The sequence below is a fragment of the Rhinolophus sinicus genome, linkage group LG07 (assembly GCF_036562045.2).
Source record: "Rhinolophus sinicus isolate RSC01 linkage group LG07, ASM3656204v1, whole genome shotgun sequence".
Lineage (NCBI taxonomy): Eukaryota > Metazoa > Chordata > Mammalia > Chiroptera > Rhinolophidae > Rhinolophus > Rhinolophus sinicus.
Window position 1 is genome coordinate 123,228,499 of NC_133757.1, and position 26,836 is coordinate 123,255,334.

Sequence of the window (26,836 nt, forward strand, 5' to 3'; positions counted from 1 at the left end):
AGGACTCTCTGAGCACTACCACTGATGTAATATGTGTTCATCTCTGGTTTTTACAGAAGACAGATAAAAACCAACAGCAAGCTAAATAGAATATGCAGTCCCCATCTGCTGGGTAATTCAAAATGAAAAGAATCTTAGGTTCTTACTTAAAAAATATTAATTTCCCAGTACAAATCCCTATCAGTGGTATTCAGGAGATATTGTTGTGTTGAGAATACAGTTTATCCTTTTCTAAAGAAATGCATGTAGAAAGATGCACAATTATCTTACTGGAATTTTATTTTGTAAATAAAAACAGCCTAAGAGTTGCTACGGACAGAAAAAATATATACCTGCCATACTTACAACTTTCATATTTTCACAGAGGTCTTGCTGTTCTTACTGAGAGTATATTTTCACAGTTAAAGGCAGACTGTCTGTTGCTTTTATAGATTTTATGAGAGAATCTTTGTTAATACACAAGTAGACGGAGATAATTTCCCAAAATGACAAAAGGTGATAGTATTACACTCTCTTTGCCAAGCCTTTTGCAGTTCACAGTGCTTGCATGATGTCTTAATTTACTTTTATGATCTTTATGAGAAAACAGGAGGAACGGCTGTATATCATTCCCATTTGGTAGGTCAAGAAATCAGAAGTTCAGACAGGCGCACGTGGCTGGAAGCTACTGTATCAAGAAGCCCCAAAGTAGACCCCTGCTTGTTGCTGGTCCACTGTTCCCGCCACTATTTTTGCGACTCCTCTACAGACTACATGTTGAGAAATGTAAAACAGTGGCGATATCACAGAGGCCAGGTAACATGCAATTTAATTTAGTGATGACCTGTCATGTAGTGCGTTTCCGCTTTTAAGATTCCTTAATATACAGGTATTTCAAACAGTTGGCATCAAACATCTTTTTGCTCATGACCCCAAGCCGCCACTTTCCTCCCACCCAGATGTTCTGAGAAGAACCTTCTTACCTCTGCTCCTGAGTAGGTATCCGTTTGGAGGACAAGTTCATCCATGTCTACATCCTCACTGATTGGCATAGAGTGAAACTGCAGGTTAAATATTTCCCTTCTTGTTGCTGCATCTGGTAAAGGCACATAGATGATTCTATCGATTCTTCCAGGCCGCATCAGAGCCTGGAAAGAAGATGGGGTGATGCTGGTTAAGCAGGCTCAGAACTGACACTGCATGTGACTGGTGCCCAAGGAAAGGGGATGTCCAGGACCTCCTGACTCACCACTATTACCCGTGATTAGTAAATAAAATACATACTAGACACTCTGCAATCTACTGCAAAGATTCAAACCAATAAACAATGTTCAGAGTCTTTTGAAAGTAGAAAAGCAGCATTTCTGAGAGGCTTTTTGCTCCTCAGCAACGGTCAGATAAGTTAAATTATTCTCTTTCAGGGGAATGCAAATATGACTTGCATTCATTATAGCAACAGATTTTTTGTAACTTCCTGCAGTAACACTTAAAGTGTGGGTTAAGCTGTTTCAGAGAGCCCTCAAATAGCACAGCTCTGATACAAGAATACCTCTAGCACTGAATGTACTCAAATAAACTTCTCACATTTTATTGGTGGCTACTGCCTAAATTGTCTTCTAAATGAATTCATCTATTTAGAAACATTTAGTGAGCATTCATTATATACCAGACACTGTTCTTGGTACTAGGAAATAGCACGAATAAGATAGACACGTGCAAAATTGCGGTGATGGTTACACACGTCTGTGAATATACTAACAACCACTGAATTGTATATTTTAAATGAGTGAATTTTATGGTTTGTGAAGCATATCTCAATGAAGCTATTAAAACAGATACAGATAAAAAATGTGTGTGTGTGTGTGTGTGTGTGGCTGCTAAAGGGATGGATAGCTTTTGGTTGGGGTAGGAGAGAGAGCTTCTCTAAGGAGGTAACTGATACAGATTCCCAAAGGAGTCAGCCATACAAAGATCTAGGGGAAGAACATTCAAGGTAAAGGGAATGTCAAGTGCAAAGGCAAGAATGACTGGTATGTTCCAGAGGAAAAAAAAAAGCCCAGTGTGGTAGACACCGTGAGTAAAGGAAAAGGGGCAGGAAATGAGGTCAGAGAGATAGTCATAGGCAGGTCATAATTGAAAGACTGAAGATTCTGGATTGTATTCTACTTGTAAGGAGAAGCTACTGAAAGGTTTTAAGTAGGTCAGTGAAATGGAAAGATTTACCTTAAAAGTTCACTCTTGTGGGACAATATCAAAAGGTCTAACATATGTGCAATCAGAGTCCCAGAAGGAAAGAGAGAGACAGAAAAAAATATCTTAAGAAAAAGAGCTAAAACTTCCCCTAAATTGGCAAACAAACATAAATTTCCATAATCAAGCAGCTCAATGACTCTCAAACAAAATACAAAGAAAACCACACCTGGACACATCATAATCAAAGTGCTGAAAAACCAAAGAAAATCTTGAAAGCTGCCAGACTGAATACAGGGAACAATGGTTTCAATCAATAATGACTCTCCATCAAAGCAATGGAGGGCAAAGCCAGTAGGACAACATCTTCAAAGTGCTGAAAGAAGAAAAACATCACCCTAGAATTTTATTCCCAGTGAAAATATCCTTCAGTAATGAAAAAAAAATAATAATAAATTTAAGTCATTTTCAGATAAAATAAAACCAAGAAAATTTGTTTCCAGCAGACCTGCACTACAGAAAATGCTAAAGGAAGTTCTTCAGGTTGAAGGGAAATGACATAAATTGGAAAATTGAATCTTTAGGAACAAATAAAGAGCACTATAAGTGAAACACCTCCCAAAATGTAGACTATTTCCACCTCCAAAACATTACTCTCATTGCTGGCATAATCACAACTGGCATTTCTTGAAGATTTAAGAGATACTCCCTCATAAATAATGAATACATTTCTACATGTGCACTTTTCAAGGTGAAGTATCCAGACAGAAGATGTGACAGAAGTAAAGACAGGAACTCAGGCATGAACACCTAATTAAAAACAAAAGCAAAAAAACCCCAACCAACCAACCAACCAACCAACCAACCAACCAACCAACCAACCAACCAAAGAAAACACAGGGCCCTGAAAATATAGTTGGAACCATACATACATAAAACACTACAGAAAATGCAAACATCAAAACCTCATATGGTTGCTTTGTGGGGACCAGTTCTTAGGGAACCGGCACAAAAACTGAAGACATTCTGTCAGCAATAAACTGTCCTCTCTCTCTGACCTAAGAGTCTCATGTCTTTTGCCAGCAGCCTCCATGAACAGAGGCCGACTAGCTGATGAGCTTTCAAACAGGGTAAACTTACCAATACCACCATATCTCATACCAGTGCTTCATAAAATACGGCAGCAAATGTGAACAGATATAATGAAAAAAGGGTTTTCTTGTTAAATAAGTTTGGGAAATACTGGGTAGAAACAAAATAAATAAGTTTCCATGTGCAGGGATTTTTGGAGCCTATACTAACGGATATCAAAAACCTCCAAGCGAGGGCTGTAGTAGTATAAAGAAATTATACTCTAAATTCCCAAATTCCAATCATAGAACATCTCAAAAGCTAATATTCCACTTTCGCTTTGGAAAATGCTGTTACATACTTTTTGCACATGTCGCAATACCTAGAACACGGTGAGTGGCTACCAGAAAGCTCTTAATTCCCAAGTTATGGACAAATAATCAAGCAAAAAGTGATGAACAATTACGTAGTAAATATATTTCCTTTGTTCAGAAGTAAATGCTTTAATGATTTGCAGGCTATTGCCTACCTAACATTAATTCATTAGAAATGATGCATAATTAGCTTCTTTGAAATGTACTTTATCATAGAATTCAAAACTGTGCATTTAAACCATGGGGATCACTTCCTCTCCCACCTAAAACAAATACAGGATTCAGGAAATTAGGAAGATTCCAATAAATATATATTTTCAAATTGTTAAACATATCATATAAGACAAATAACATTAATATTTATATAGCTCTTAGTATCTATAAAGCACTGTTCATGTACTGTATTTCACTTAACTATTCCTTCAAATCCCAGGAAGTAGATATTGTCATACTCTTATTAAGAAAATGAGGCCTAAGATCACACAATAAATGGCAGAAACTAGGCTGAAATCAGGTCTCTGATTTTTTTTTTTTTTTAAAGATTTTATTGGGGAACAGTGTGTACTTCCAGGACTTTTTTCCAAGTCAAGTTGTTGTCCTTTCAATTTTAGTTGTGGAGGGTGCCATTCAGCTTCAAGTTGCTGTCCTTTCAGTCTTAGTTGTGGGGGGCGCAGCTCAGCGTCAGGTCCAGTTGCCGTTTTTCTAGTTGCAGGGGGCACAGCCCACCATCCCTTGCGGGAGTCTAACCGGCAACCTTGTGGTTGAGAGCCCGCGCTCCAACCAACTGAGCCATCCGGGAGCTCAGCGGCAGCTCAGCTCAAGGTGCCGTGTTCAATCTTAGTTGCAGGGGGCGGAGCCCACCATCCCTTGCGGGACTCGAGGAATTGAACTGGCAACCTTGTGGTTGAGAGCCTGTGCTCCAACCGAGCCATCCGGGAGGCAGCTCAGCTCAAGGTGCCCTGTTCAACCTTAGTTGCAGGGGGCAGAGCCCACCATCCCTTGTGGGACTTGAGGGATTGAACTGGCAACCTTGTGGTTCAGAGCCCACTGGCCCATGTGGGAATCGAACCGGCAGCCTTCAGAGTTAGGAGCACGGAGCTCTAACTGCCTGAGACATCGGGCTGGCCAGGTCTCTGATTTTTGAATCAGTTCTTTTTGACTTTACTATCCTGTCAGTACAATATGACACTCAGTATCAATGGACAAATGAAAAAAATTATTGTTCTGAAATATGACACAGATAACAAAATAAATGTAAACAAGTCTTTCATCAAAAATTATTATACACCTACTGTGTGCTAGACCCTGTTTTAGTTGTTGGGGATATAGCTGTGAATAGCTTGGTTTATCTCTTTGTTTTTTAAGTTGGAGTTATTCTTTTCACCCTTTTGGGGAAAGTCCAATTCCACACTATTTTAAACTTTCCTTCCTAACAGCAGCAAGAACTCACAGCAAGGCCATACCTAAGGCACTGGCACACACTAGCATGCATCTGTGCTCCCCCCAAGAGTAGCTGTGCCCGGGCGGCGAAGGCCGAGTACTTGAGTGATTAGAACGTCGTCTGGGCCAACAGCCAGCTAGGCCCTTTCTGGCCTGATCTTGTCAGTGAAAGTGAGCTTAAAAAACAAGGAAAGAGCTTTCCTTCCTGGAGAATCCTGAATGAGTTAACACCCTTCCTAGAATTTCTTTAAAAATACTGTTCTAAGATAACAGGGTGGAAGAATATATTCTGAATGATGGCATGTTCTGTTATTTTAAAACCGCCATAAGGCAGTTCTCAATGAAAAAACAAGCCAAGGTTTCCTCACAGTCTGAACCCTACCCCCAAGATCACAGATACTGTAGCCTCTACATTAAAACTCTATTTTTAAAAAAATCATAGGGCACACTTCCTTTCCAAGAGAACTTATTTAAGACCTTGGCAAGTGTCTACACCTCTACCAGCCTCAGTTTCCTTATGTGTGAAAATGAAGGTGGTTCTTTAATCGGAAAGGCCGACCCTGTTTCCCCGAAAATAAGACCAGGCCAGACAATCAGCTCTAATGTGTCTTTTGGAGCAAAAATTAATATAAGACCTGGTCTTATTTTACTATAATACATATAAGACCGGGTCTTACATAACATAACATGGCATGACATGACATGACATGACATGACATGATGACATGACAAGACAAGACTAATTTTTGCTCCAAAAGATGCATTAGAGCTGATTGTCTGGCTAGGTCTTATTTTCGGGGAAACACAGTATGTGTTTTGAGGACTTGCCTCAAAACACAGATGAGAAAACCTCCCCACACAATTTTGTAATTCATTCCATGGAGCTCCCCTGCCATCTGCTTGTGCACCCCAAACAGAATTATGGCATTAGGTGATCTTCTAAATGCGCCTTCCCGCTTCAGTTCTAGGACTCCATCACAGTATCTTACACCTAACGAAATGCCCCCAGCTTACAATACATGGTAATTACTGAAAATGTGTTTACTATTGTAGTGATTACACTAATTAATTAAACTAATACTATTAGCTTTTCTTCTTCTGACCTTTACAAAAATGACTCAAAAGCATTCCTGGTATTTCACATTAAGGATTCTTATTGATCAAACCTTATACAGCAGTTACCGGGCTGCCTTCTTTTTTTTAAAGATTCTGAATTCAACACTTGTAATTTCATATTCTATCAATGTTCAAATCTAATTTAATTAGCATAGAAATACTTGTTCAGACCAAAGTATTAAAATAGACACTCTGAAAAATCAGATTGCACGGCTGCCATTCATTTAAAACGATCAACAAGGGTGTGTGTGAGGGTAGGGAGTGCCTTCCTCTGGAAAAGAAAAGCAGCACTGAGCTTTCATATTTCACTCTAATAAAAACATATCAACATAACATGATTCATGGAGAAACAGTTCCAGAAACTGGGGAGAGAGGTGGATCCTTGGGAACAGCTCTGATTTATTTCAAAGGAACCTTGAACTTATTCTAGGCATCTCTCTCCTCTAAATTCAACTGATTAACAGGTGTGGTTAATGGTGCCTCTTATCTCTCTCTTGACACTTGCATTTCTACTCCATTTTCTTTATTATATATCTGTTTCTTTACCGTCTGACTTTCCCAACAGATTGGAGACTGTATATAATGGTAGGCATATATCGTTTTATTCAATGCTGTCAAGCCGGCAATGGCACACACGAGGCACTCAATAAATGTTTACTCAGGGAAGTCAGGCCAACACAGTCTCTTCCCTAGAATATCACACCTGCCGTGCTAGCTGTTTCTCTGCCTGCAGTTTCACCCCTTCCTCCTTCTCCCTCTCTGTGTCTACATCACTACTACAGTGATCATTCTAACTGGAAATGCTGTGACTTCCTACTTTCTAACCACTTAATGGCAGCTCGAGGGGAAAAGTCAAACTCAAGCATAGTATTTCAGGCCTCCATGAGTTTGGTACAATTCTCCTATCTCCATGATTTGGGTGCAATTTTCCTATCTCCATGATTTGGGTGTAACTCTCCTACATCCATGATTTGGGTGCAACTTCCCTACCTCCATGATTTGGGTGTAACTCCTACCTCATCTGCAGCTACTTTCCCTCTCGCACACTATGCTCCAAGTGCACCTAAGCACTCAGTTAGCCAAACTCACCAGGCTGCCTTCCGCCTCCTTGACCCCACACATATGAGGTGTGATCAAACAATATGGTGAATGTATACATAAAAAATAAAAAAATTTAAGACACATTGCCATTAACCCCCCTCAAAATACTCCTCCCCGCTTCAAATACACTTATCCTATGGTTCTTGCCACTTTCTGAAGCAGTTCTGGAAGTCCTCTTTCATGAGTGTCTTTACTTCATCCTCCATCATGACAATGCTTCATGTCACACATCGCTTCTGGTATGGCAATTTCTGTCAAATAAAAACATTACAGTGTCTCCTCATCCACCTTATTCACCAGATCTGGCACCGTGTGACTTCTGGCTGTTTCCCAAAGTCAAAATGATTCAGGACATTGAGGCAGCCACGACAGCAAAACTACAGACACTCACAAAAGAGGACTTCCAAAACTGCTTCAGAAAGTGGCAAGAACGATGGGATAAGTGTGTTTGAAGCAAGGGGGTGTACTTTAATGGGGATTAATGGCAATGTGTCTTTTACTGTAATAATTTTTTTAATTTAAACATTCCCTGTAATTTTTGATCACACCTTGTACTTCTTTCTGCTTAGAATGACATTTTATCTTCTTAGCTATCAGGTAAGCTCCACATCCTCAAGTCTCAGCTTAAAAGTCTTCTCTCTTATATAACCTTCTATGACTCTTCCAATTATCTAACTTGCAATCTGGTACACAGGTTAAAAACGAGAGCAAAAGAACCTGCCTAAAGGGTTAAAATTTAACTGGGTTAAAATTCTACCTTCACCATGTATTAGCTGTGCTTCTGGACAAATCATTTAAACCTCTTGGTACTTTAAAACCCTAACGGTCATAGCATTTACTCAGAGGATGACTTGAATGCTAGCATCTCTATAGAGTGCTTAGCACAGTGCTTGGCACGTGGCACACATGCTTCACGTTACACGCTATTATCATGATTACTGTTCCTGTATATTTATCCCCAGAATGTCACTGGTCTCCTTGAGTGGAGGGAATGTTAGTTATCTTTGGATCCTAATACCTGGTTCGTGGTAGACGTTATGTTCCTTGAATGAATGAAAGAATGAACGTTCCAAAACCATGAGGTTAGAATAATGGTAGGAAGTTGGGTTAAAATAACAGATTCTTGATTTGATTTATACTTCTAAATCTCAATGTTTAAAAAGGATTGCTATTTAATAACTCTCTACTTGCCTCTTCCTCTCCCTGCTTCTTTTCATAGCCTCTGAAATGCTCAATTTATAGTCCTTTCATAAGAAAAAGGAGAACTTATAGAAACATGCTTGACCTCTTCAACACAAATCTGATAGAGGGATCACTAAAAGAAAGGAGCCCTAGAACACACGCCTGTATGTATTACATCTTTTCATGCTGTTGAGTCCCATTACCCAGCCTAGGACTGGACACAGTTGACTTCTGGAAATGTTTTGTATCTTTAGCTGCTATCTTTTAAAATATTTATTTATTTCCAGCTTTACTGAGGAATCATTGACAAATACAATTGTATGTAAAGTGTACAACGTGAGGATTTGATACACATACACGTTGTGAAATGATTATCGAGATCAATGTAACTAACATGTCCATGACCTCACAGAGTTAACTCTTTTCTTTACAATTAAATTAACTGAGGTGACATTGGTTAGTAAAATCACATAGGTTTCAAGGGTACAAATATAATACATATTTCTATATATATATACATATTTCTATATAATACATTTTCTATATATGCTGTTGTGTGTTCACCACCCAAAGTCAATTTTCCTTCCATGAAATAAGTCAGACAAAAAAAGTCAAGAATCATATGATTTCACACATGTGGGATATAAAACTAAAAGCAACAAACAAACAAGGCAAAGAAACCAAAAACGCACAGACATAGTGAACTTTTTTGTGAGGGGTGAGAACACTTGAGATCTATTCGCAACAAATTTCAAGTGCATAACACCGTGTTATTAACCAGAATCACTATGAACATTAAATCCTCAGAACTTACTCACCTTATAACTGCAAGTTTTTACCCTTTGACCAACATGTCCCCACTTCTCCTTCCCCTTAGTCCCTAGCAACCACCATTCCCCACTCTGTTTCTATGAAATTGGCCTTTAATTTTATTTATTTTTAAGATTCCAACTGAAACCATCCAGTATTTGATTTTCTCTGTCTGGTTTATTTCACGTTAGCTGCTATCTTTTAAGGCTTAAAATTCTCAGTGTTTCAGGAATACAATTTCATATTTTTTAAGCAGTTTAGTAATCTCTAAAAGTTTAATTAGAGTGAAGTAAGAATAGCTTTAGAGACCAATAAAATAAGCAATATTTAGTAAAAACCACATAAGCCCTTGCAAGGAACACTCTTCGTTATATTACTTGGTAAACTTTTGGGGCACTGAGAAAGAAACTGTACTTAAAAATTGGAGGTTTATCTGCTGAACATATCAGGAAACAGATTTTATATAAATTTTAAATAATAAAATCGTAACTACTCACATATTTAAACATAACTAGAGAACACCAACTGAGCAACTTCTCTTGTGCAAAGGAACATATACATGCCTTGGTCCTTACCTTTAAGAACACAACACATTAAACGTGGAGAAAAGTCGACGTAAAAAGAGTTAAACGTAGCAAGTTTTAATCAACAGGCTAAGACGGTAGTAGAAAAGATGACAAAATACACACATCATTTGCCACATTAAGAATTTAAGGATGAGGCGAAAATCAAATTGCAATTTGGTACATGTTGTGATGCTAACACCCAATCATTTAATGAGAAAAAACCAGTGGATGTTTACCTAATCAGTACATAAAACATTTTTAGAAAGGCAGAAATAGTGAAGACAGGAAGGTGTTAGAGATCAAGATAAATCACATGTAAACAACAGGCTGTTAAACCAAGGAAACCAATTGTTGTAACTCTTCTCCTATAGCTTTAGCTTAGCAAACCTTTCACAAGAAATCATTTGAGATCTTTTAATTTGATAGTATGACTGAGTAAGTAGTAATGATACATATTTGTACTACACACTTCATCCTGTAGTTAGTCATCCTTTGGCGATGGGTATATTTGCTACCATGGAGAATATGGGGAAAAGAAACTGTTTGCAAAAAGCCAAGGAAGTGAGAATTTTAGTTTACTTATATTTTTTAAAAGACATAAAATCATTAGTGGCACAGTAGGTATTTGTCTAATCTTAAAATTATTATAACTGGTTCAGAAAATGAAAAGTGAGAATTTCCAAGAGTTAAGATGAACTGATGTAAGGTGAAACTATGGAATTGAGGAATTTCAAATGTCCTTAAAACATCTAGAAACATTTCCCTAATCCAAATGCTGGGCCTTAAATGGCAAGGAGGGGGTTTGGCAGGTTGAGAAGGTGGGCGCAGGCAGAACGAGCACTGGGGTGGCAATGTGCCAGCATCTCTGGGTGGCACAGGTTTACCTGGTCACACTGCCAGGTACCTTCCCTGCGGGGTACAGGGACGGACCACAGGTGTGCTAGGAGCGCCACGGGCCCAGCGAGGCCAGGGCTCTAGGAGTCAGACAGCAATTTCCTTCTGGTTAGTATTGCATGTGTGACAGGTCATGGAAAAGGGCAGGGAGCACTGGTGGAAGGTTCCTGAAACACGGGAGACGGCGGTAGATGAAGTAAACAAACAAACAAACAAAATCATTTTACACATGGTGGGTAATGCCGAGCACTGAAGTCTTTATCTCACAGCCCACAGGGCATTGTGAAAGGCTGTTAACCAGGAGGACAGGCTGGGTTTTCTGTTTAAGAAAGTGAACAATTCTGGCAGCACTGGAGGTGGCACAGGAATGAAGAGCAACTTCCGGTGAGAAAGTTAAGACAATCTTGAGGTCTTGAATTAGAACACAAACAATAACAGAGGCAGTGAACCTGAAAAGGATGACTGGAGAGAGATCTTTGAAGTAGATCTGCCCAAACTTTCAACTTGTTGGACATTTCCCCTCTTGACAATGCCTCTCCATTGTGCAAAGGAAGATAAAGCGGGGTTTCCTTTAGATAGATTTGTATTTGGATTCTGCAAAGAGAACAATACTTGCCAAATTAAAATCCAGATCTTTATCATACGCCACGACTTCATTTTTCAGCTGCTGGAAATGCTTTTTAAACAATATTTCTATTCACATTCCAGCTGCTGAAGATACTCAGTTACTCCAAGAGTGGAGGGGTTTTCGGTACTCTGTTTGAGGTTCACACAGCAGGCAAATGCCGCAAACGTCCCTGAGTACCCCTGTGTGCCAGGCCAGGATTAGGTGCTGGGGTTGCTGTGTTCTTGGCCCTTTGGAAAATAATTCTCTTAAAAAGGATTTCTGTATGACAACATCTGAGCATGTGTTTGTATTAAAACAAAACAATCAATCAGTCTGTAGGCTGTCTGTGTCCTGTGGGGCTGGCTCGGCTCTGTAACAGCCCGTGGCGCTGGGCAAGAAAAGACTTGACACATCTCACGGCAGGTGCTGAGGAAGGATGCGCCACAGTAAACGGCAGCACCTGACGGTGAGCACGCAACAGTGAAGGCAACACACACACACACACACACATACACCACACACACATCACACACACACCACACATACCACACACACACACCATACACACACAAACGCATTTATGGGGTAGGGCTGGGTAAAAAAAGGGAAGGCAAATACAGTCAATAACGTGGTAAGTTGGCACGGTGACAGATGGTTACTAGGAGTGGGCTGATCACACTGTAAGGTATAGAAACGTCCAGTCACTCACTATATTGCACACCTGAAACAATATCACTGTACTGTAGGCCAACTATACTTAAATACAAATAAATTGAAAATGAAGGACCCTTTTCCAAAGCCAAAACAGTACTCATCTAGAACTAATCCTAATTCTTCCTCTAGTAAACAGTGAATTTGATACATTACAGAGGAAAACTGAAAACACTGCAATTAATCTTTTGAATATCTCCATAAAATTCTCTCTTTTAAAAGTTCTCCATAAGGTAGAAGGGAGCTTCCTTCCATGTTGATATTTATGATATTTAAATATAAACAAACCCATAGGCTTATTTAGCAGGGGTGAGGGGGGATGCTCTGTCTCCAGCTTGTCTCCAGCATCCTCTCGCAGCACTCGGCCCCTCCCTGCCCTTTATTTTCTACCAGCACAGAACTTTCTGGAGTGCCTGGAAACAGCACGTGCTTCCTCTGTCTGAACAGCTGCCCCCACCCCTATGCCACATGTCCAGGCAAATTGTAGTTCTTCGTCAAGAACTAGAGGAGTAGTTATTTTCTTCTCTATATTACGTCTAAACACGGTTCACATGCCCACCGTACATGTTATACTACAGTATTTGTTCGCATGTTTTAATGCCCCCATTGGACTGCAAGTATTCCAGGGACATAAATTAAAAAAAAAATCAGCTCATCAAAATATAAGTTGTTATAGGTAACAAGAATGAGGTAGAGAGAGGTTAAGTAAGTTTCCCAAAGTCACACAGTAAGTGGTGGAGCCAGGATGGGGATGGTGGCGTCTCACTCCAGAGTCCACACTCAACCACTGCACCCAAATGCATCTTACTGGATCCCCACAGTCCAAGGACAGCAAAGACTTCATTGTAAATAAAAGCCAGGTTCCTTGCTTTGTCAGTCATGAGGGCACGAATCATTTTTACCTGAAGCAAAAATATTTTATCTTAGTTTGACACGAAGAGAACTGGAGAATCACGGGATAGCAGTTTATCACAGAGATTTCTTCTGTTTCCCAGCTTCTGTATTTCCTGAGAAGACCGAGGTCCAGAGAGCTTAACAGAATGTCGTCACACAGGGTTTAGTGCTAGAACTCAGAACAAGGAGCCTAAGAATGTTTAACATGATAACGTACTGAGCTCCTACTGGATGTTTAGAACGGTGACAAGTGCTTTACTGTGGTGGCTCACATTGACTCCTGGGAAGGGCCTCACAGTGACACCTGGAAGGGCAGATTCTTCCCCCAGGTTACAAGAGGCTCAAGCCACCGCCCACGATCAGAGGGGCATGACGTGGAAAAGCAGGACTGTGAACTAAGGTTTGATTCCACACCCTCAGATTTCTCCCTACTGCTAACCCAAGACACATTTCTAGGCACGTTAAAATATTGTTCAAGTTTTAGTAGAAACTGGGGAAAAACCTGTGAACCAAGACAAATATGCCTTTGTTACTAGATGAGGTTAGTTTTTTTGTTTCGTAAGAAGCGCTAAACATCAGAAATGTAAGTTATGTGTGTGTATCTTTCCTGTTTAAGATGGAAACTTAATAAAGGAACACCTTTAGAGAAGAGAACAATTATAAGTAATGGAATACAGAACCAGATTCTCCTGGCAATTAATCACCTAGCACAAACCTATAGGCTGTTTCTGACAGCTCCAAGGTTCTGCCTCAATTGTTGGATAAGATGTGCCTGGGCTGGCTTATGAAAAGAGATTCTCTGTTTAAAGCCTTTGAAGGTATCTTAACATATATTTACATTTGCTGATGTGTGTGTGTGTGCATTCACACTGCAAACCGGTTTTGCATACATGTATATATATATGTGCGTGCATGTATTTGCCCCCATGCATGAAACTACAGAACTCGTTTTATTGCTCAAAAATGTAGAAAGAAGTAAAAGAGACCTTCCTTTCCCGCATCAGGGAGCTATCTACCACTTAACACAGATACTTCCTGTTTTTAAGCAGTCGGGAAGGCATGATTTCCAACCCAAACACTTAGCTTGGCAAGTTGGTGCAATGTTGATTGATGCTTTTATAACCACTTTTATTCCACCTTAAATATCAATATGAAAAGAGAGATGATTTGTTTTTTCTCTCAACATTTTTTTTTTTTTAACAGGTTTGGGAAAATAGGAGAGAGAGAAGAGAGGAAAGGGCAGGAAAACACTATAACCAGGACAGCTGGGTGACAGAGGTTAGGCCAGGTCTCAGAGATGCCCCTGAATCATCTGAAACTTACTCTGAGGGAAGGGGAGGGCAGTTATTCCTTGGTACGAAAGAAAAAGAAAAACATGGAACTCGAGCTGAATATTACACATCTTTAAAGAAGAGCCTGGAAGTTGCAACTACAGGTCTACAACATGGCAAATCTTTCATGTGGGCCAAGGGATAAATATTACCTCGGGCATTAAAATTCACAGGACAGTCAATATCAAAGTTCTCAAAAAGGCAACTCTGTTTTAATTATTTTTTTAAAAAATGTATGGCTTTTGTTTTTCATTACTTGATATTGCTCTCTGATGTCAGTCTGTATCTTCATTTGCTTTTGCTGTTGTTGTTGTTGTTGTTGTAACGAGAAAGATTTCCTTTAGGAAACGCCCAAGTGCTGGCATGGTTTTCACAGTCCAGGGTGACGGTAAGAACTGACATTTAGACTGTTGGTCTGTTTTTCTACATTTTACCCAACTTGGTATCAGACCAGCTATTCTCAGCTCGGAGCACCCCCTCCACATCGCACCCCATCCTGCCATGAGGGGCACGCCCTCGTTATCCCCACTCTGGGCTTTTCCAAACCCTGGGTCCACACCGCACGATTCTTAGTCCCACCCGCCTCTTCCACAGCTGGAGAGCTGTTTAAGCTCCGCAGTCTCTAGTTTCTCACTTGTCACCAATCTGCCCCATCATTCCATCAAAATGACTTGTTAAGCTCACCAACGCCCTCCAGATTGTTAAATTAATAAAAAAAAACCACACAAAGCTTTTCCTGCTTGTATCCTGCCTAAACTTTCAGCAGGCCTGAAAAAGCTGTACCACTCCTTTGTTCTGAAAACACTTGTTTCCTAGCTGCTCACGCCCTGTATCATCCTCTTACTTTTCTGGACGTTCTTCCTCAGCCACCCTTGCTGGCTGCTTCCGCTCCCCCCATCCCCACCTAAATTTAAAGTTCTTCACAGCTTACGCTTGACGTTTTTCTCTTCTCTGCCTTCACTTTCCCACCCATGTCTTTTGACATCAACTGCTGTCTACAAATAAATAACTCCCCAAATCTACGACTCGGTCCACAGTTCTCCTCTGCACTCCAGACCCAGGTGCGAAACGTTTCATCTGACAGCTCTACGTGGGTATCACACAGGTATATCCGAACAAACACATCCAACGTCATTCGTCACTTTCTTCTCCAAACCTGTGCTACTGCCAGGATTCTCACTCTCACTAAAGGCTTCTGCTCCAACTGGACACCTAGGAAATGCCCATCTTCTTTCTCAGGCTCTTCTTCCAGAACTGCCAGGGTCCCAGATCCCAGTAACTGTCCCCACCACGGGGCTCCACCCCCGCTCTCTCATGGTTGTCTTTGTGTCGCTCCTGTCACACCCCTGAAGGTTGTTCTACAGAAGCAGGGATGGTGAACGGCGTTTTGATGCCAACGTGGTGCTTGCCAGCCACTCGCTACCCCAATCCTTGATCCCTACCCTTGCTTCCCACTGCCCTTAAAGGACACACGTTGCCCTCTCCAGCCTCCACGGTTCTTGAGGCGCAGAGCCCTTTGAGTGGCGTCGGCTCCTGCTCCCCACTCTCTTTTCTGGCGAACAGCCTATTCATTCCTTAGACTCATCTGAAAGATCAGTAACTCAGGGAAAGCCTCCTTTTACCTCCTGGACCGAGTCGAGGCCGTCCCTACAGGCTTGGTATTGACTCACAGTGCTCTGGACACCTGTAACTACTTTCTTATGTACTTAAAATTATTTAATAGAAATGCTGTACACCAGCAATTGTGCTGGATCTTGTAACATAACATTATTTTGTTTCACTCCTGAACAAGCCTCAGAGGTAGTTGGAATGAATACATTTCTCTTCTTTGCTAGACTATAAGCTCCGTGAGAATGGGGGACCATATTTGTATTGTTTCCTCTTCCATTCCAATATTCACCCAGGAATATCTTAAGTACTCAATAAATGTTGTTGACTGACAGCCAGCAGTTTTCAAACACACAAACCGCAACAAATGGGCTCCAATTGGCTTATCTAGTAAATCAAGGTTATGTAAATGTTCTATTTCATATGGTTTGCAGTGAAAGGAGAAGTGGCTTTATGTCAATCATATCTGCTTTCAAATCCTTAATTTCCCGTCTGTTAGGTGTGTAACATTTATTGGCCAAGTCCTTTGGCGTCTCTGAGCCTCATGTTCACTCTTCTAAGATGCGGTAATTCTACTTCCTCTCAGGGTTCTCCTAAGGATTGCGTGACACAATGTATATTACAAGTATCAGCACAATTTCTGGTACATAGTACGTACAAGATACATGGAAGCCATCAGTATTCAGCATTACCCGGCTTTGTGCACTCATTTGTTCAGCACTGGGTCCTCCCGTGTGCTCTGCACACTTCCTGTGGGAAATCAGCACAACTACCGTCTTGTCATTTGTATGTAGTCTCTCTTTTCTCTACATTTAAGATGTTTCTCTTTATCATTAGTTTTACACAATTTAATCATGGTGTGCCTTGTGTAATTTTCTTAACGTATATGTCACTTTGGATTTATTGATACATATTTTTCATCATGTTTGGAGAGTTTTGTGACCATTATTTTATAAAATAATTTTTTGCTCTCCCCTCCCTCATTTCTTTTTAAGTGCTCTGATTACGTGGTACAGCCACAGGTAACTGAGGCTCTGTCGTTCCCCCCAAGCCCACCCACATTTGTTTTCTTTCTGTGTTTCAGTTTTGGGTAGTTATATTGATCTGTAGTATCTAATCTACTAAGTCTGACCAGTGAATTTTTGTTTCAGATACTGTATATTCCACCTCTAGAATTTCCATTTGACTTATTTCATAGCTTCCACGTATCTGCTCTGCATTATGCTTTCCTTTAAGTCCTTAAATGCATGTATAGTAGCTGCTTTAAAGTCTGCTAATTCTATCATCCCTATGAGTTATGGTCTGTTTCTATGGACTGCTTTTCCGTCTAATTATTCAGTTCTCCTTTTAAAAGAACATCAGGTGAGACAGAGGACAGAGGACACAGTACAGGAAGTTTGAAGAGAGAACAACATAGGAGATGGTTGTCTAGGAGAATGGGAAAGTAAATAGACTAGGAATAAATGAAAGGTTATTATCCAGAAGAAACTGAGATTTCAGATATTAAGAAAAAACCTGTGGAAAATCAGTTTAAATATCATCAAGGAGTTTCAATGAAATGTTTAGATTTTTTTTGAGGGGGTGGTTCTAAAATAACATAAAGCATCTGAATATTTTAGGGAATTTCAAGAACGTGACAGGAGCTGAAAAGTAAAAGAATAGAAGAAATAGTGTGATTACTGTGCACACAAATGAACGCCATTACATCGCTGGAGATCTACTCAAAGAGAATGCCTGGGCTGCCCTGTCACATTTTTCATGAAAAGATTTAGTTTAGGAAAGGCTGTTGGCCAGACACTCAGACTACAACTCCACCTTCACAAATTGTTTCCGGGCCTTTGACCCTTCCCTGACCGCTAATCAAAAAGGGAAAACTGCCCCCGATCTCTGCTGAAAGGGTAGCAGTCCAGTCCTCCTTTCACATCATCAGTCTGGATATTAGTTTGAGCTTGACTAGCGATTTCAGGAACTTTCTAAGAATAATCTGGAGGAGTGCAACACCAACAGAAACAAAAATGCGGGTCTGCTTGGCCTTCATTTTGAAGCAGCGTCTTCTCTGGGCTTGAACTGCCTCAGTTCATGGACCTCTCTGATACTGGGCTACACTCCACCCCCTCCACCCCCACCCCGCGGCCCTGTGGTAAAAGAATTAACTGGAAAAACTTACTGAAAATTATTCTTTCTATTAAATCCTTCTCCCCGACAACGCACATACGAAAAGCAACAATAAATAGTGCATGAACATAACAAGTATAAAGGCTGTAAGAAGAGTTTAAACATCTCTAAAATTCTGGGGCCTTGTGCTCAGCACGGATCCTTAAGCGTAGTCAGGAGACAACCCTCAGCTGTGAGCATGAGCAAAGTCCTTTGACAAGACCATACGAACCTCTTTCAAAGATCCAAACCACGCATGGTTGTTGTACCAGTAACGTGATAAAATAACAGTGACTGCATACCAGCATGTAAGTGCCTAAGCAGTTTGGTGTCTGAAAATGACGCCTTTCGGAGCAAGGAGAAACATGTGCTAAACTCCTCCCAGAGCTTTAAAGAAGAATTTGACATTTAAAATAACAGACACACAGAAAGTATTATGTTAGAAAGAGCCATTCCTGACATCATGTTCTAACATCTTTTACCAGATCTATAGAAACGAAGAAAAATCCATTATCCTATTAGCTCAGGGAAAATTGCCTTTCCTACAAAAATCAGGACACAATTGAGACCAGAAAAAAGGTAAGTAACAGCTGGCACTGGCCTCTGACTCAGGACCCTTTAGCTCTAAAACACATGCGATCACCAATGTGATGACACCTGAGGCATCACAGATCACACATTTAAATTCTGATGATGAAAAAGGGAAACCTCTCCATCAGCAATACAGTGGAGCCACATACATACGATTTCCTTTTCTAGTAGCTATAATTTACAAGATTTTAAAAAGGTAAAATTACTTTTAATAATGTATTTCATTTCACCCAACATATCCAAAGTGTTATCATTTAAGTACCAATGTAGAAATTACTAAAGGAATACTTTACGGTTTTCGTATAAAGCCTTTGAAATCTTGGGTATCTTTTACATTTCAAGCACACCCTGACGCGGACAGGCCCCGTTTTGTGCTCAACAGCCACCGGTGGCCACTGGCTCCCAAACTGGACGGGCAGCTCAGGGTTTATTTATGGGGAACGTCACTGACGAGACCACCCCCCAGCGCATGCTAACTTGTTAGGGCACTAGATAACTGCAGGACATTCGTGAAAAGATTAACCAGTCTCATCAGCTTTCTTCACATGAGAGTATCTTTCTCTTCTGGACCTTCGTCCTAACTGATAGTAGGATCAAGTCTTCCTGTGTTGCCAAATGATTAGTTTCCACTGAATCTCAATTTTTATCTGACATATTTGAAACACAATATTAGGCCCACCTGAGTATCCAAGACGATTCATTTTATTAAACTAAAAAACGAGTAAGTTCATTAAAAAACCGACGAATGATTGTCAGCTGAAGAATGTTCAGCTCATTTCTAAGAACAACAAAAGGGCTGCAGCTAAAAACCACTAGAAACTAGAATCTGTGATGAGAGGTGTGTGAAGTAAAACCTGCATTTGTTCTTCAGATATATGCTGAACTGTTTTAACTCTGGCTAAGATTTCTATTAGAGGCATTAATTAATAGACAAAGCAGAGGAACCCTGCAAACTAAGCAGACTTTTACTTGTTAAGAGAAATATGTAACGGAATTGTATTGTTTCTATGACACTGGGTCCCAAACTGTTGTCAGAAACTTTACAGATTCGAGATTTTCAATTCACTTGAGTTAAATAGTTCAGAGATATGAACAAATATCTATTTGTTAGAGCTTTATATTCATTCTAAGGAAAAGGCCAAGGTCTTCTTATTAGGTATGGCTTTTAGAAATATGTATATGTATGTATGTACAGGTAAGCCTGTGTGTGTGCGTGTGTATAAAACTATTGTTAAACAAAATCACCTGCATGAAAAGTCAAAATTAAGGAACCTCCATACTGTTTCCACAGGGGCCACAGTAGCTTGCAGTCCCACCAACAGTGGGAGGGTTGCTTTTCTTCACATCCTAGTCATCACACGTTATTTGCTGACTTCTCGGTAACAGTAACTTTTCTGACAGGTGGGAGGTGATATCTCACTGTGGTTTTGATTTGCATTTCCCTGGTGATTAGTGATGTTGAGCATCTTTTCATGTCTGTTGGCTATACCACAAGACCCAGCAATTCCATTTTTTGGGAATTTACCCTGAGAAAACAAGAAAACTAACCTGAAAAGATACCTGCACCCTATGTTCACTGCAGCATTATTTACAGTAGCCAAGATATGTAAGCAACCTGGGTGTCTATTGATAGGTGAATGGATAAAGAAGATGTGGTGTACACACACACACACACAGGAATATTATTCAGCAATAAAAAAGAATGAAATCTTGCCATTTATGACAACATGGATGGATCTAGAGGGTACTATGCTAAGAGAAATAAATCACACAGAGAAAGACAAATACTATATGATTTGACTTATAAGTGGAATCTAAAAACAAAACAAAACAACAAAGCAAAACAAAAACAGACTCATAGAAATAGAGACCAAAGGGATGGCTACCAGAAGGGAGAAGGTGAGGGGGTGGTGTAAAGGGACAGAAAATATTGTCAATAACATTGTGATAAGTTTACATGGTGACAGACGGTTACTTGAATTAGTGGGTGATCACATTGTAAGGTAAGAGAAATGCTGAATCACTATATTGTACACCTGAAACTAATGTAACCAATATAAGATCGTATACCAACTATACCTAAATAAAAAAATAAATTTAAAAAAGGCAAAATTAATTAATTAGTTAATTACCAAATAAATACTTAGAAGCCTGGCACTGGATTTATCAAAGATAAGCGGTATCCCCCTGGCCTGCAGGAACTTAGAGAATGGAGATGACGGGTAAATAATTGGAATTCAAGGTGAGACGTCTCAGACTTGAAAATTGTGTTCTTAGAGGCAAAATCTATATAACTAACTTTTCTAAACAGAATATAAGAAAAACCTCTCAATACTTCAGACTATACAAAGAGATGGGATTCAATTCAGCTTAATAAAGCAGAATTCTCTTTTTTGTAGTATCAGTTGCCTACTTTTATTACACCTGCACACAATACAAATAGCAAATGAATTTCTTATTTCTCCAGTCTCACACTTCCTGTAAGATTCACTATTGTACTTGAGAACAAGGTCGGTAAATGAAACTAAACTTCCTCAGGGGAGGGAGAAGCTGAAGGAAATCTCACACTAACTCCCAGGACACTGTCCTGCTCCTGCACTCCTGCTGCTCTGACTTCCCACTTTTTGAAAAGGAAACACTTGTAAACAGACTCCCTCCAGTACTTGCATGTGTGTCCTGCAGACACACAGCACTTCAAACTTTATTATCTTGGACAGAGGCAGTCTGGCGCTACCAACTCAGATTTGATCGTCCGTCGGAGGGGCTGCTGATGACCTGCATGGACAGCTGTGACCAGACACGCCACTTCCTTCTCAGTGAATAAGTCTGAATGAGTTCGCTGCTCAGTTTTAACTAAATGGGATGTAAAGAGAGAAGAAACAGTAAATGCTGAAGAGTCATATGCTGCACTACAGGATAACTTGCCTGACTTATCTTTAAGGCCCTCAGAGGTGACCATACAGTACTCCTAAAAATGTGATTCTTTCTGAAAATAGCCCGAGAAGAGCAGGTGTGTCAAGGTAAAGGTGGGGGCGCGGGCAGGGAGAGGTATGACACAGGGTCACTCGCCACACACCACACCCTCCACACACACTCAGAGGACCCGACTGTGCTCAGGTTAGCTGTCGAAAGATTTTTCCTTTTTTCATGTTTTATTTAACCAAGAGAATTTCTGCTCTATACATACCTAAAAATAAACTGCTGAGTCTAAATGAATGGAAAGAGATGGTCTCCCTTTCTGAAGTTCACCAAGAGAATGTTGAAAACATGACTGAGCTCTAAACGATGAGTAAAACTACACACAATGTGAAAACTGCCATGATTCTGGAGTTCGCCGATACTCTCGTGGGCCACCGTGCCGACTTCTCTCCTGGGCCCTGTCAAGGTCTCAGTCCACCGGTCCCCCTTCTCTGACAGCGTTACTTTTGGAAGGAAGTCGCTGATGAGAAAGAAATCTGACCCCACACCCCTGAGGAGGCATCCACTTCAACTATTAAGGAGTGATGGATGCTCAGGGCTCAGGAATGGGCAGGACGGTGGCACACGGGAGGGAGACTGCAACGGACATTTATGCTGGAAGTTTATTATCACCCTCCTTTTATACAAGAGGAAGTTCAGAACCAATCAGAAGTCATACTGTTAATAAATAGCAAGGTTATGCACGTTCAGTTTATTTTTAAAATAAAAGTAACTGCACGGTTTCCTCTTGAATATAAAAGTGATTCATATTATTGGAAACAATTTTGACACACGACTGACTAACATTCATTAGGAAGTGAAAACCACCAAAATGATGGCACTATTAACACTTTGGGGAACAATTTTCCAGACCATTGTAATGCACATTGTTTTACATAAAAATTGTGTTATTTATGCCTGTTTTGTAACCTACTTTTATTTCCCAGTAAATATAATACGTGGACCTCTTTTAATGTTAGTATATATACACGCTATATAGATATATAAATAAGTACCTATTATAATGGTGATATATATATATATATTATAATAGGTGCTTATTTTTCTGTTATGTACATACAGCACATATGTAATATACACTCCTCAAAGCAACTCTCTAAGATAGATAGGTACAATTAGTCTTATTCTACAGAATCAATCTTGTAACAAATCCCTTAGTGAACATTTTAAACTAGCGTCTTGGATCGCTTATCTTATTATATCCCAGGATAAATTCCTAGAAGTACAATTAGTAGGACAAAAGGTGAGTACTTGAAGTTTATTGTTACATATTTACTACCTTCCAGAAAAGTGATTCTAATTTATGCCCCACAACCACTTTTATGTATATATATTTTAATAAGTATAATATGCTGATATCTGATATCGAAAAATAATGTAGAATGACTTCTGGAAATGTCCAGGTCATAGGTCAACCTGTCATAGGTCAACTCTCACGGTGCTGCCTGCGTTCCTTTGCTCTCTTGGAACATGAAATTCAGGGTCCTAAGTGTCTGTTATCTACTTAATCACTAACTTAAAAACAACTAATATACATATATATATATATTAATCCTTTCCCCTTGTGCTTATGAGGAGATTATGTAGTAAACACAAGAGGCAAACACCCAGAATTTTTCGAGACCCCGTGCAGTTCAGGAGTGAACTAAAGAAGTGACGGAAACAGGCAAAGTCCCAGACAGAACGGCCACACAGACAGCCCACTGCCCGCAGAGAGCTCCTGTCATCAGACGCCCGGTTTATCAGGCGACACTACTTGATCGTGCTGCTTAGAGATTCACTCGGGCAATAAATATCCCTGGAGGCAGAGAGAGAATGGGGATGAGGAACTTTTCTTTGGTGGGTACGGAGGGAGGGGAGGAAAAGCAGTAAGTTTTTTGGAATGTGGAAGGAGCACTTTGGGAAGGAAAAACGAGTGGGAAGCTAAGAGCAAGAGGCAGGGTGATGGAATGGGAAAAACATGGGCTAGAAAGAGACAGATCAGGTGCTCATTTCACAATATATACAAATATCAAAGCATTATGTTGCACACCAGAAACTAATGTAATGTTATGTATCAATCATACCTCAATAAAAAAAGAAAGAAGGGCTTAAACGTATAATTATATTTGGTTAAAACTGTCAATTGTTTGGATTCTTGCGTACAAGCTCGGAGCTTAGCTTTAAGCTTGTACGTAAGAATCCACCTGCTTATAGGAAAAGGTACTAATGTTAGTAACATAAACACCAGTACCACAGCATTCAGTTTAAGAAAAATAAAACTACTAATTTTGTAGGTATATGAAGTAAAAAAGGTGCAATAGCTTCAAATGATGGAACTTGAAGTAAATACTCTTCTTTGGGGAAAGAACCTTTTGCAACTCTAATTATAACATTATGCCGTTAATAGCTAAAAGTAACCGTGTAAGAGGCAGCATGCTTAGTATTTCATATGTACTGTTTCATTTAATCAACAAAGCAGTGAGGCATTTTATATATCCCGATTTTACGCATGACAAAATTAAGGCTCAAAAGGCCAAGTAACTTGAAAAGCGGTGTCCCACCCAGGGCCAGATCCATGCACCCAGCTGTCAGGTGAAAGCTGCTATTATGGCAATGCCGGTGATCTCTGAAACAAGAGACACCTACACACATCTATCTCATCAGTCTGGGACGGAAGCCACTCTGTGGCTGTGATTCCTCGCTCAAAGTGCTCACAATTTATATTACAAAATGTCAACAACATCCAAGTGTGGACACTTCCCATATCTAAGTTTGGAAGCCAACATCCCCCAGTTATGCTAAACTCCTCTCAGTGGCATTTTCACATGTTCCTATGGTGTTTATTTTGTCTACCATTATCTTCTGAGGATACCTAAAAACAAAGTAAGGATATTTCAGTTCTTTGTCACAATAAACTCTCAATGGCACAGAACAAAAATAAAACAAGATGGCAGAGAACAGTTAAGACAAGAAGAAGATGGGGTGGTGTGTGTGTGTGTGTGTGTGTGTGTGTGTGTGTGTGTATGGGGGAGAAGTGATTAGGTAGAAGTTTTCATGTATGATTGGAAGATCAGGGATGTCGGTAGGTGACAAAGTTAAACTGAGAGGGTGGAGATCAGAACAAAGGAAGAGATAACGAACACACCTATTTTTGTTATTTGATTGAGTAACAAAGCTCATGGCAAAAGAACAGCCACAGCAAACAGTATAGAAACGTGTAGTGAGTATAAGAAGCAAAATCCTATTTCCTCTTCCATCTATTAGTTTCCCTTCATAGAAACCATATTCTTCCATTTTCTATTCTTAGATACTCGTATATCCTTCAAAAAGAACAACAAAATGGGATATTTACTTTCTGCTTGTTTTTAATCTGCTAGTCACAAATGCTTAGTATTTGCCTGCAGCATCTTTAAGGTGCCACGTAGCAATCCAACAACCAGAGGTTTATTCTACTGGGCTCAGCGAGCCGGCAGAGAAAGTGCTTTCCAGGGATGTAAGGTAGCAGGATTTTCAGGATTAATCCTTGTTCCATGACTCATTTGAACTTAGGAACAAAACTATTAGTTTAGGTGAAAAAACATTATTAAATGACTAAAGATTTCTCAGCCTTTACTCTAAATTGTAAACAGTGTAACTAGAAGTGAAAAAATATATCACTATCGTTAAATCTTAGCTACAGCCAAACCACATAGAAAAGGGTGCTTTCCAAATTGTATGTTGTGTTGTGCCAATCTCTACAAAAATGGATGTCTTCACGATCTGCTGGACTAAATGGTACGGGCCCAAAGGACAGAGGATCCCTACTAATTTCTTCCCACAGTTCTTAACTTCTGTCTGTCTTACAAGCACTTTCTAAGGCCTTTTCTACGTAGCTTGCTGAAAAACTGGCACTTAACCACAGAACATTCTTCTCCCCTCACCAAGTATGCCATGAAAAGTTTTAAAAATCGTTTAGGTAGGTATTCTTACCCTGGAGTTCCTGGATGAATGTCAAGGGACTGGAGAACAGGCTGAAAACACAACTTATATTTCTATGCATTTTCATGGGAAGATTGGTCTTTAGCATGAACCAATGGATTTGTCTTATTTATACCTCCTCTGAGGGCTTTTTCCCCTCAAGAGAACAGAGTAGGTATTCAAAAGCATATAGCAGGTACTTAGTAAATAGGGAATGAGTTATATGTAGCCTATTCAGTTACATATATTTGCATTGTTATATATTTTACATCCACTGCCATACTTACAAAATGACTTTTCTGCCCAAGCATTCGTTGATTCAAAATTCATCTTTCAACTGTACTAACGTATGGAGATAGCTATGTTCTTAGTACTGTTATGTGCATAACTTACTGACTGTCATGTAGTAAAATTTATTGTGACTATGAAAAGTGTTCCATTTGCTCAGTAGAGATTACAGAAGTGATGATTATAATGACATAACAGGTAATATTTACTGAGTCACTATCTGTTAGATGCTTTATAAACGTCATCTTACATAAACTTCATAATCTAGGAAGTATATGTTATTATTATCACAATTTTACATATGAGACCATATTGTCTGGACTCAATCAGCTATTAAGTAGAGGTGGCATTTGAACCAAGACTACCTGATGCCAAAATTCATACTCTAATCCATACTACTAAACTATACTACTCACTACTGCCTGATATTCTGGAAAATTATAATCATGAATAAGACAAAACTGATGAAACATAAATAAAAATAAAACAGCAAAAAAATTACAAAGCAAATATTACAATCTTATGAAGAGAATGCCCTGACATATTTATTAATGATACATATCTCAATGGGTATTGATTTACTTTTTCAGAAAAGAAAAAAAAAACCCCTTCAATTTCTTGCTAATTTTTTGGCCTAGTTCCACCAGTAGTATGGCAATACATATTTAACAACTCTCCAGAAAAAAAAAAAAAGAAAACACTGATTTGTAGTGATGGCCAATTTCCATGGTATACGTATTCCCATCACAGATACTGATCATATATTAGGTCGGTGCAAAAAAAATTGTGGTATAAAACGTTAAAAATAATTGCAAAAACCGCAATTACTTTTGCACCAACCTAATAAAAACATTTGTTACATTCGTGAAATTTCAAAAGCCATTCTTGTGAAGTGGCAAGAGCCATACCACTGGGTCCAAATCTAAATGCATCCAAATCAATACAAAGTGTTACTGAAACAGCTTTAAGAAATGATTACTTTCTAAAGTAAATGTTTTCTTTAAAACTCCA

At 39.6% G+C, this 26,836-nt stretch overlaps 1 protein-coding gene across 6 annotated transcripts in view; it reads right to left on the bottom strand.

Moving 5' to 3' along the window:
* AFG2A (AFG2 AAA ATPase homolog A) overlaps positions 1-26,836 on the bottom strand; it is a 275,426-nt gene that overhangs the window by 80,167 nt on the left and 168,423 nt on the right. For all 6 annotated transcript variants that reach the window (XM_074338543.1, XM_074338542.1, XM_074338541.1 and 3 more), the window contains one exon: positions 963-1,127. In XM_074338543.1, coding sequence (XP_074194644.1) covers positions 963-1,127 — 165 coding nt within the window. The remainder of the gene's footprint in view (positions 1-962; positions 1,128-26,836) is intronic.